This window comes from Festucalex cinctus, chromosome 12 (assembly GCF_051991245.1).
Source record: "Festucalex cinctus isolate MCC-2025b chromosome 12, RoL_Fcin_1.0, whole genome shotgun sequence".
NCBI classification, from domain to species: domain Eukaryota; kingdom Metazoa; phylum Chordata; class Actinopteri; order Syngnathiformes; family Syngnathidae; genus Festucalex; species Festucalex cinctus.
Genome location: NC_135422.1, coordinates 13594515 through 13607161, shown reverse-complemented (window position 1 = coordinate 13607161; position 12647 = coordinate 13594515). Strand labels below are relative to the sequence as shown.

The 12647-nt window shown below is 41.2% G+C and overlaps 1 protein-coding gene across 4 annotated transcripts in view; it reads right to left on the bottom strand.

Annotated features, from left to right (window-relative positions):
- The window catches only part of numb (NUMB endocytic adaptor protein), a 36209-nt gene that overhangs the window by 5321 nt on the left and 18241 nt on the right, over positions 1-12647 (bottom strand). For 3 of the 4 annotated variants that reach the window (XM_077538714.1, XM_077538717.1, XM_077538715.1), the window contains exons 3-9: positions 8114-8188; positions 4266-4298; positions 3755-3829; positions 1969-2109; positions 1692-1896; positions 340-642; positions 105-248 (exon numbers count right to left, since the gene is read on the bottom strand). In XM_077538714.1, the coding sequence (XP_077394840.1) occupies positions 105-248; positions 340-642; positions 1692-1896; positions 1969-2109; positions 3755-3829; positions 4266-4298; positions 8114-8188 (976 nt within the window). The remainder of the gene's footprint in view (positions 1-104; positions 249-339; positions 643-1691; positions 1897-1968; positions 2110-3754; positions 3830-4265; positions 4299-8113; positions 8189-12647) is intronic. The other variant, XM_077538716.1, reaches the window with a different exon arrangement.

Here is a 12647-nt window from a genome sequence, read left to right as displayed (position 1 = left end):
TTTCTTTGCTTTTGTCTTTAAATCTGCCTTGCCCAGACTGTGCAAATTGATGCATTTCTTTGAGCACTATGAGGGACAATGCTGGTAGGTTTGCCGATGGTTACCTGGTACTACAGGCGACTGCGGCGAGGCGAGCGCTTTGGGCATGGGTGCCGAGGAGAAGGGATCCTCAGGTGGTCCGCTGAACGCCGTGGTAATCTGACTGCAGAGCGAGCTTATGCTGTCGTTCTCTCCTTCCACTTCAGGCACTGCACGTGGGTGTGGAGAAGAAACACCGATTAGATTAACAGTCAAGTGTGTGTACGTGTCAATGTGTGTAGCCTTAGCTCCCCGTCTTACCTGCATTCCTGATGGGAAAGTCCGACTTGCGCTGCACAGTGGAGGGGAGCTCGTTCATACGCAGCGACAGCTGGCGCTTGAAGGGCGACGTCTTCTGGCTGAGGGCCGGGAAGCCGCGGAAGGAGCCCTGCCTGGCCAGTGCCTCGGCGGGGGCGTGCCGGCGGGGTATGGCCTGCGGGCCCAGGGTGCCCAGTGAGAGGGGCGGTGAAGACGAGGGCGACGGCGAGCTCCCCGACTGAATGGCCGAGACGTTGATCACGCCGCCGCCGGACGAGTTCCCAGCCTCCTTTGCGTCGTTCTCGGCTGTCGGGGAACAACACGGATGACTAGATTTTTGACATTTCATTTCATGACTTGACAGTAATGACAGCCTCAAGTTTTTTTTTGTTTTTTGTTTTGCTTGTGATACCACAAGCTAGTCAGACCTCTCTTTCGACAGTTTCACCCATTCAATTTTTCATTTTCTCTTTCCGGGTGGGGTGTTATTTAGAAGCGTGCTGTGAATACTTTCTGGATGCTTAATATAATCATTTTTTGGCTTATTTTGTCATTATGGTATAATGGTGGCAGTATTTGGACAATGACACCGTGTTTCACAAAAATATGTATTTTACCATTCAACTTTTTCAGCCATGATTTGCAGGTATTTACAGAACGATTGCATTTGCTGATAGTAAGAAAAAAAAAATCAAAAATAAATTTACGGACTATATAAGTACTAATATAGAAAATAAATAAATAAATGTTTCAAATGTAAACGTAAAAGTCAAAATACAACATAAACATTAAAAATAAGGCATCAAATTAAAAAGTATACAAAATATATAATATAAACTATAATCAACAGCAATAAAAAAATAAACACAAAGTAAGACTAAAATAGAAAAAAAATAAAATAAAAAACTCATTTTATTTAATTATAAATGAAAACCAGCAAATAAATAAATGAATAAAATGGTAAAAAAAAAACAAAAAAAAAACGTATATGTATACTGGTAATGTTTTATATTATTCTAAACACGTACAATTAAAGCCTCCCTCTAATAGACACTTCCATATTACTACAGTTGACTAAAATCTCACGGCTGCCATCAATATGGTAAATTTTTAAATGTTTCCCTTCCAGCAAACGCTACCACCATCTGCGTAAACAGAAAAGGCCCTCCAGTTGCATTTAAAAGGAAAAAAAAAAACAAAAAAACGTGTGTTCTGGAAAATCATCACCAAGTTAGCTATGTGATCACGTGAGAGCTTAAAATGGAATATTCCCTTAGAAGAACGACTTCCGTAGCCAAACACAAGTAACAAGCCAAAAACAATCCCGGGAAGTGTGCGAGTTTCTAGACAGGCACCTTTTTTAGCATCCTGCAGCTGCCTCATGACTTCCTCCCGCTCGGCCGCCTCCGTGGCCGTGGTGACCCGGAAGGACCCCTCGCGGGTGAAGGTGGTCCGGTTGGCGTCAAATGTGGCCGTGACGCCGCACTCCTTCTCCCGCTTCTGCTTGCGCTCCAGACAGGCGGCGAAGGCGCAGCCCACGGCGTGACTGAGCCGCTCTCCCTACAGGCACGGCATTGCGTGGTCACGTTTGCATCCATTGCTCAGTTTTTCTTCCTCGTGCGGCATTCTCACCGAGTCTTTGACGGCCATGAAGCAATGGCAGATCCAGCGGCGTGTCGTCCCGTCCCGGCAGATGTACGAAAATGCTCTCTCGAAGTTCCGGTCCGGCGCGCAGAATGACACCTTTTCGATCGTCTGGTCAAGGATCAGGTCCTGTGGAAGAGAACAGTCAGCTCTATCATCACGATAAAAAGATTTCATAATAATAATTGCTGTTTTTTTTTTCAGTTATACTTAAAACCCCTTCAGAACTGGAGACGGAAATGACATAAAACGCATAATTTCTGGTTCATGATTGGATCCTAGCTCACCAACCACAATCGAAAGTTGATTTGCATGATATTCATGTTAAAAATGTTGCATAAAAGTTTGGCAAGTTCACAACACGTTCTGGTCATATTATCCTGGCGTCCACTATAACAACTATACACATGAGATAGCGCCCACCCTAAAAAAATAAAATAAAAATAAAAATAAAAATAAAAATAAAAATAAAAAATAAAAAATAAAAAATAAAAAAAAGTCCATGTTGATCTTAGATGGGAAAAGAGACAAAATCAGCAGAAAAAAAAAATTTGGACAGAAGAAAAAATGCGGGTATGAAGGGGCTTTAAAAAAAAAAAAAGAAAAAAAAAATTCTATCATACATCTTCTCCCTGACTAAACTCAACTCAAAATGAACTCAAAACACTTTTTGGTAAATATCTTTGTCAGTACAAATCTCAACAAGTTCATAAATCTCTGTAATTTGCACGCGTTATGTAATTAATTACAACTGAAATAAATAAACATTGACTGTTGCTATATGATATTTTATATTTCACATATGCAGTATTGATATTTTTCTTTAGCATCAGTTGACAAAAGATAAGAATATATTATTGTAATTTTCATAGTATGCCATCGACTTATTTAGGTTTTTGTTTTTTTGTTTTTTATTAGCTTTTCATTAGTTACCTTCATAGCTGAAAAATCATTCATCATCAGGTAGTAGGAAGTAGTTCCACCATTTTCCAGCAGATGTCAGCCTAACCTTATGTGAATAATATGATCCTGTTCCTGCATGCACACTGACTATAGTGCAGAGCCTATTTCCATAAGTAATGGCGCCTGGACATTTATTTACTCAACTGCAGATTACGCGAGGCCTTTATGTGTACAATAAGAAAGCAAATACAGTGGTGCCTTGTGCTCCAAGTTTCACTTGCTGTGTGACCAAGCTCGTAACTCAAATCAATTGCATCTCAAATCATCTTTCTGCATTTAAATGAATGGAAATGCTAAAGACAATTATTTGTAATGCATTAAAAACAGCACTCTACAATATTGCACAGTAGTGACATAAATAGAATGTAAAGAAATAGTTTGTCTTTTTTTTTTTTTTGCTCCAATTGAATGGACATTGTTACAGCTCCTTATGGTCCGTTCTTAACCTACTTGGGGGCAATATATTTCAGACATAAGGACATACTGTTCATGTAAAGGATGACAGCTCAGTAAGCCACATTATTATTCGTAATTTTTCACACAGGACAATAATATAAGCCTCGATATGTGTGTGTGCTGCGCTACGATTTGTGTTTAAATATCGTTACCTGCCAGCATTTGCAATGTTTGTTAGCATTAAGCTAAATAGTAATTCCTAGAGTAAAGTTATGTGATTGATATACACGCTTATGTCTTATTTTATTTTTTTGGTTAAAAGTGTAATATGCAACTGTTTTTGCATTAGTTGTTAAAGATTAATCGCTAAAATCAATTCAATGGGTTAGGCCCATCATCCAGTGAGTTTTCTCACCTTAGTTTTGTCGTCGACCACGCGGAGACCATCCGCTGACACCCACAACACGGCACGCACTGCCTTCTTGCCTGCCTGTGTACAGTAAAAAAAAAAAAAAAGAGAAAAAAAAAAAAAAACAACAACAAGATAATTCAGTCAACAGTAAAAACAGCTACTGATCCAAAAAGTTGCTGTGCCATTCAAGCCAAACGGAAGGAGAGGAACGAGAAGGTCGGTGCTCAGGTGACGCCTGTTGGTTAGGACTGCGTGACTGTGCACGTGTGTAGTCGACGCTCATTCAAGCAATTATTCCACTTTTGTCTTACTGACGAGTAAAGAGCTGTTAACACCATTCGCACTCAAACAATAAAGTGCCCCACCCGGATCTAAATCCCTATCCACTCAGACACATGCATCTGTGTGTTTAGTGTGCGCGTGTGCATGATCTGGACTTCAAAAAGGGTGACTTGTTATGTGAGAGAAAGGAAAAGTGAAAGGCACTCGAACTGGGTACAAATCTGCAACTTACTTTGGAAAAGAATCCTTTGAAGAATTTCCTGTCCTGGATGGTTGTTTAAAAAACAAAACAAAACAAAACAAAAACGGGGCAGGTGAGAGGGATGGGGGTGGACAAAGTATGACAGTGTTCATTGGAAGAAACCTATGACGAGGAATGGGGTTGATTTGGTTGTTTTATTCTTGATTGACTGTTTATGAGTGCCACTGATTGTACACTAATTGTGGTCAGAGTTAGTATCACCACACACACCACAAACACACACAGAAGATACACATGTTAACGCCCAAAAAAAAAAAAAAAAAACGAGCAAGAAGTGTCACAACCTCGACAGACCGTTCAAAAGAATGAAACCAACCCAACCAGTTCTGATAACGTATTCCATGTCATTGTATTTGAGAGAAAAAAAATACACAGTGGAACCCCAGGCTCGACGATACGGCCTTTAAGTTAAATCACCCTTTTCCCCCCATAAAAATCTGATTTTTAATCTTTCCGTGATTGGTCAGTAAATGAACTCTGAGCAGCTGCGATGACACTTTCAGTTGACAACCAAGTGCCAAAATGGCCGCCCTCCAAGATGGAGATATGCGGGTGGATTTAGTTGCTTCAAGAGGAAGTCACCCCCCCCCCCCAAAAAAAGACAAAAATATGTTGTATGCAGCCAACTAGTCTAAATATGATATTCTGGTTAATATTGCGTTTGCGTAAGAATATGAGTTAAGCAGTAAAATCAAGCAGTTATGCTCCATTTCAGAAGGCGGCCATTTTGCCACTTGCTGACGAGTGAAAATGACATCCATGTTGCCCAGGCAACAACCAAATCACAACACAGCTTCAGAAAACAGGTGCGCTGTGATTGGTTGTTGCCTGAGCAACTCTGATGTCATCATCAGTCGACAGCAAGTAGCAAAATGGCCACTCCCTGAGATGGACAAAAACGGCTGGATTAGCATCATAACTCTTATTTCACAAATGTAATATGAATCAGATTGTCATGTTTAGACTAGTGAGGTCACATATAACACATACTTTATAGTTTTTTACTGACACCCCCTCCCCCTCCCCCCACCACCACTAAAACACACACACACACACAAAAATAATTTTGAAAACTCAACGTTATTGTAGTGGGAAGTCTTTAAATAGAACGACTATTGCTTAGTTTTGCTGCTTCTGTAAACTTAAGAGGTTCCACTGTGTTCCCCGAGTCACGCTTTCACATGTGACAAAAGTAGTGTGAATCTGATGTCTGCGTGTTGAACAGTCAGGTGGGGGGGAGGTCAAGTTGAGGCCGCTAAAAAGAAACCAGATGCAGGCTAGTCTTTACTCTTAATCCCCTCCTCCCTCCCTCCTTGTGCCGCACCGGTAAGCCGTGGAAAGGCGTGCCACTCTGCTCCTGTTACATGCCGGCCGGGTTGGAGACGTTTGAATGCATGATCTCTAGCATGTTAACCAGTAAGTCATGTTAGTGGCACATGCAGATGATGACGGTGGCGGCTATTGGTTAGCTGTAGTTAGCCAAGGTGAGGGTCGGGGTGGGAAAAAGATTAAAAGGCTGGGAATTGGATGGGGTGGCTTTGGGGGGTTGAATTGAAGCATTTCTGGGCAACAGCACAATTTAAACCTGCTTAAAAAGACAAAAAAATATAACACCAACAACAAGTAATACAATTTCTGTGCTTTCTTTAAGATATGAGAGTGGGAAGGATCACTGGGTCAGAAAAAAAGTGGATGTTTGAGAGTTAAAGTAAGTAAAAGGACTTTATTATATTATACCACTTACTGTATAAAACAGGGGTGTCAAACTCATATTAGCTCAGGGGCCACATGGAGGAAAATATATTCGCAATTGGGCCGGATCGGTAAAATTGTAAAATAATTTGTAAAACATTGCCGTCAATTACATGCAGATTTTCGGTATTTGTGGGCCAGCCCTAAATTGTGGGGCGCATCTGTACAAATATTGTCCTAAATTTTTTTTTGCATAAACCTGTATAATGTTCACTGATTGTGTGCCGGGTGCCGTTAATGAAGTTATAAGGACGTTAATCCTTGTCATATGTGTAGTTGAATGTGTCTTATTCAGCATGTTTGTGTTTGATTCATGTTTTTATTTTTTAAACAAACTAACTTTAAATTGTGTTTAAAATAACGACATTCAGAGCAATTCCATGTACAAGATGCATTGCTCAACTGAGACTTACTTGTGTAATTATGAATTTATAAGCTTTGATTGTGGCCGGCTGATTAATTGGGCCGACAGTCTTTTTTTTTCTTTTTTTTTTAACTTTACAAAACCATCTCGCGGGCCGGATTAAACCCCATTGCGGGCCTGATCCGGCCCCCGGGCCTTATGTTTGACACCCCTGGTATAAAATGTAGTGATTGTGTGAATTATTCAATTAACTGTTTCAGCACTAGATTTTTTTTGCAATATTTGCTATGTATATAAAAACAACGTAAAAGGAGCTTTGGTGCCAGAGAATTCCAGATGCGACAATTTTCTGCCTTTGCTGGGTTCTGTGTAAATGGCATATATACAGTGGATCTTTTGTGTTTAGAAGATTCTGTCGAACCCACTACAAGAGAAAGCTAATCTGTTAAAACTAAACTGGGAATTTTATGAGCTTTGTTGGCATCAAATCCCAATTGCAGCAACATGCGGCCTTCACTGGGTTCTGTGTAAAATGTGTTAAAACAGCAGTGGCTTTTACCAAACTTAGAGCCAAGTACAGGAAGTGACATCACAGCAGGGGCAGCGTGGAGGTTGATTAGTCACAGAACGAGTCGTGAGAACAAAAAATAAAAAAAGCGCGACTCCCAGGAATACAATGGACTCATTGGAAGGCCAGCAAGCATAAGTAACAACGTAATGACAACTGTTAGCATATTAAAGCATCAATGAGGATGAGCCAGAATTATATAACCTCGCATTAGCCACTTGAAAACACCGCCTTCAACGAGACCTCTTATTTTTAAACTCGGGTGGGGGGCAAAAAAAAAAGGTAATAACTGTAAACAGTTACAAACACACTCATGCGCGCGCACATAATACAATTGTCATGTACTGCCCATCCACCAACGGGCTTCCGGGCCTCAGCGCAGGCCAGAGAAATGTCATTAGGTTGAGGGCAAAGAGACGGTCAGTGCCCGCCGGAGGATGGCAGCAGGCTCCATGTTGTCCGACGATGGCCAAAGCCGTAAAAGAGTGCGTGGCCTCGGGCTCCACGTGACCTTATCAAGCGCCGTGTCGTGTGTATGCTCGCGGGGGATATTTGTGTAGGAATCATACATATGAGAGTGTGTGTCTAATTTATTTTTTATTTTTTGTTCATCAGATGCATTGTGAATGTGTGGACGTTCCATCTCTCTTGAACGCTCCCTTCAGGCCACACGACTGCGTCTGTGTTCTGATTGATACGGACGTTTATGTCCACCGCTGTCCTTTTCAATACATGCAAAGAGTTGCCAACGTTCCGCCGTTGGAGGCAGTATCAGAACCGTAACTGAGGCAGGACGATGCAACATACAAGCCTATTTCATGCTAACCGGATATTTCCACTTTGACTAAGTTCTGCGTGAAAGGTGAATAAATGGCAAGTCTTCTACGTTCCAATCACAGTGAGAAAGACCCCGAAGCTGCGCCTTGGCCTTCACTCCTGGGTGAGTTCACGACCGGGTCGGGGATCTCGACCGACAACAATCCCCCGCCCTTCCCCCGTATCGAACTTAGTAGAATTAATGCAGCGGACAGAGTGAGAGGGAGGGATGGGAATGTTGGAGCGGGAAACACCAGGAAAGAAAACCTGAAGCGCGCAGACAAGATGGAGGAGGGGCTTCTTCCAGGGAAAACTTACCATCTTCAGCCGCTTGACCGCGTCCTCGCAGATGTGCATGCCCCGCGACTCTTCCACCTCCACGTGTCCCAAGTACTGCAGGAAGAGAGACACACATACACGTACACAAACCAAAGTGAGTAATGGCGCGTAAAAGGCTTCCCAAGGCATGCGGAGTGAAATTAAATAAGGTCGTGATAATAAAAGTGCACACTGAGGTTGGTTATTTCAGTGAGACTTGTACGCCCCTGGCATCTTAGCACCACTGATTTATACACATAATTAAATACAATCACGAGGTCAGTGGTAGTTCAGGCGATCCCTTGCCATTTCTGGAGGACAAAGCTGAATAGCTACATCTCGCGAGAGCGCATGCGAGTGTGCTTACGTGAAATATGAAAAGAGTGAGGGCTTGTAATGAGAGCGTCTGAATTAAGCAGACTGGCCTTAGCACAATAAGCAAAGAACACGGTGTCTTCATCTTGTGTCCTCTACCAAAGATATGATTAATCCTAATCCCAGATTAAAACACAACAGTCTCTTTCACGCAGCACTTGGGAAGCAGACGCATCATGGCGAGGAAATCTCCACAGTGCACGTCAGAGGAAAAACGTAACGTTTCAAACTAGAACGGCAGTCGGCAGACAACCCTAATCCGTCATGACGTGCACTGTCTGTTTCACTCCAGTCGTAAAAGTTGCAGTAGTGCATGGTACAGTTTTTTTCACTGCAGCTCCATCTGCGTGATCTTGGGTCACTGCCCCACTTTGTCCCAATGCAAGCAGATTCTGACAACCAAAAGTGAAAATATATTCCTACATAGGCACAAATGTGTGTGAAAATTCTGAACACCGTGTCACCCTTCTACAATGTTTATGCTGGATTATTATATATATTTTTTTTTATTTTACCTTCAAAACTTCTGCATAACCACCAAACTAACAAACTAAATGACTAAAATTGACAACCTACCAACTAACAACAAAATAGCCACTTTACCAAACCAACAACTTACCAATGGACTTTGTAAATTGCCAACAAAAAAAACAAACAAACACTAAACTGTCAAAATAACAAATTCTAAACTAAACAACCAAATAACCTACTAACATAGTAACCAACAAAATAACCAACCAGCCAACCACCTAAGAAACTCATTTTAAAAACTACTTTGCAAACAAACTAATCAGACTATCTAACCACTTGCTAACCAACTAGCTAACATACAAATTAACTAACCAACCAACAAACTACCTATCCCAAAAAATAAGAGCACGTAATAACTGACATACTAACTAAAGACCAAAATAACCAACTAATATCTAACAAACTGACTTAAATATAGCCAGCAACCAATTTACCACGCACCAAACAACTAACTAACCAATGACACACTTACCAACCAACAAGCCAGCTAACAATCCTGACTGAAGAATCAACCAAAACCAAACCAAATGTCTTAGTTAGTAACCAACAAACTAACATGAAACTAACTAAACCTTACTAACCAACCCACTAGCATACCGTACAATTAGCTGATAATCCAACAATTTATATAGGCAACTAACAAACTGACAAGGTGAAAATGAATCTACAAATGGAGAGACGTCAACAGGCTGTTGTAATTTTTTTCCCCCCTGTAAAATTAGCATTCATGTCATCCACTAACACAGAGGATGTGAAAACGAAATTCCACTTTTCAGGATGTGACTCATTAATTCATCCTTATCTAAAGGTGACCTGACTCTGCTCTTTTGCACTAAACACGAGACGGAGTCAACCCCTCAAGACTGTTCCTGCCTCGTTTCCTCTGGCTGTGCTGCACCGCAGGCACGGAGCACCAAGAACGAGCTCTCCCCTCTGCCGGCCTTTCGGCAGCATCCCATCCTTGTGCGTGCGACTCGGGAACGCCAGAAGCCATTGTGCGGACCGAGAGGAAGTCCTTACCCTTTCCTCGTAGATACACGGCGAATGACGCCAACCCTCGCCAGGCCACCCTGCCCTCGGAGGGCCGGCCGCGTTATTTCCAGAGCGTGACGCCGCGGCCGTGAGTCACCATGTATTTCAATGCTCACAATCTGCACGTGTGCACATAAGGATGCACAGTCGCTGTGGCAAAGGTGTTCGAATGCCGGTCTGGCATGTCGGCCTGGTGGACTTGTGACAGACGTTACGCTCCAATGTCTCTCATGGGCCAACGCGCTCATATTGAACACATGCATGAATTTCTGGAAAGTACAAACAAAGTACAAACGAACCAACAAAACAATAACCATACATATTCACTGACGACTAACCAACTGACTATAATGCGCTGAATATATTGAACAATCCAACTGACCGACTAACCAAAGACAACAAATCAATGAATTATCTTACTAAAAAAGAGCTACTAAACTAACCAAAAGCCAACAAAATCAACCAACAAATGGCGTAGGATTGCATGACGTATCAAAACGCTTTCCAAACCTTGAAAAGTAAGTATTACAAGTTAACATGTTTTCACATTTTCAAGAATGTTAAGCAGTCATAGAAAGCCTGATAAAAACAACACAAATGTGGACTGTGTCCAGTATCGGTTCCACTTGGCAGTCATCCTAGGGCAGGTAGTTATCCAATTTAGATCAGATTTGTACAAAGCTGCTGTGCAGTATGAAATCATCAAGAATGGAATCATGTTTCTTTCTGTCTGACGAACACCAGTTGATTTTACCAGATAAGAGATTAAAAGGAATTAATTTTGAAAGAATAATTAAAAGAGGCTAGAGCTCGTATATAATGACAATTCCTTGCCTGACTATCCCACCTCCACAACGCCCCCCCAAAAAAGCAGTAGAACAATTTAATCAAACATTGTGTTATTTATTGTTCTACATTTTTAAGATTTTTTTTACAACCATTTCTCAGGTCATGATGTTTTTCGTTTCGTTTTAAAAAGCAACTCCATATATTGAACTAGTAATCTCTAGTTAGCGGTACCTTTATTTTCAATACAGATGATTTAAAACTACCTAGTGGGCAACCAACAAACTAACCAACTCAGAATAAAAACGTCGTTACGAGCTCACTTCCTTTTTCTGATCCTATCCTGCACTGCAGCATGATTAATAAACTCTGCGAGCACGTTACCCTGCGATTCCCACTGCATCTGTCTCCATCACTTGGCAGCCTGGCAACGCATTTTTAATAAAACCACCATTTCTAAATGGCCTCGAACAATTGAGTAAGATGTCTACGAAATGTCACGGTGACTCTGACGCACAAACTGCGGCTCATTGAAACACAGCGGACCGTACGCCGAGCTCCCACTTGAACCGCAAGCAGCCAAGATCAGACCTCATCCCTCCTCCCTGCCGAGCGGTCAACCCTCGGTGCAGCAGTCGGGAGATAATTCCATTGCAACTATTGCGATCCCACACACCACTCCGCTCACTGGAGGCACCTAGAGGAGGCGCGTGGGGAGGGGTCGGGTTGGCGGAGGGGGGGTTAGCATGCTAGTTTGAAGGGAACAACAACGAGGCAGCAGTAGAAAAAAACGAGAAGGATGAGGAGAAAGAGAAGGAGAAGGAGGAGAAAGAGAAGGAAAAGGAGAAGGAGGAGAAGGAGAAGAAGACAAAGAGGAGGAGGAGAAGGAGAAGAAGAAGAAGAAGAAGAAAAGAAGGACGAAGAAAAGAAGAGGAAGACGAAGAAGATGAAGACGAAGAAGTAAGTGTCAAAATGTGACCGCAAAAGCACAAATCATTTGCACCACATTCAGACATGTTGATTTATGTTAGGTGTGGTAAGTGTGGGGAAAAAAATTATAATCACAGCACGTTGTCCCAATGTGCTATGTAAAAACAAAAATTGGTACATTTTTACAAATATTTGTATTTATCTGTGTGTATCTTTTCAATTGTTAGTTGTATATAATTATTACAATTATTTGCAATTTTATTTTTATTTGTCATTTTACTGTTAATATTTGCAATTGCATATATATGTAAATATTATGCATATGACTATAAATTATGTAGATAGTATTTTGCTTGATTTTGTATATCCTTTTCATTTGCTATGTTTTATCATTATTTTGGTTATATTAATAAAATTACTTTTTTTATTTAAAAAAAACAAAAACTTGTAACACATAAGCTCATCATACAACATGGGTAAGTGTGCACTGCATACAATTTGGCTGATTGGAAACTTGACATTTTCATTCAACCTGCTCACTTCCATATTGTGTGTCACGAATTTTATTATCTGTTTTGTCATTCTTGACATTCCAGTTTTCATTTCTATAGAAATGAGAGGAAGCGAGTTGTTGCGCTTCTGTTTGCATAAGACAACTTTTGTTGCCAAAATAGTCGACTCTTGCCACCCAAGCCCGTCCGTTCACCTGCAGAGGCTACGAGACTAATGAGGCGTGCTTGTAGGGGGATTTTTTTTTTTTTAATGTTATAAATGAAGGGTTTTATATTCTATCTTAAGTTGCCATGTGCAAAAGGGATCATCAAGAATAAATTAAACACAAACATTCAAAAACAAAACTACAAATTAATTCTAATTTAAA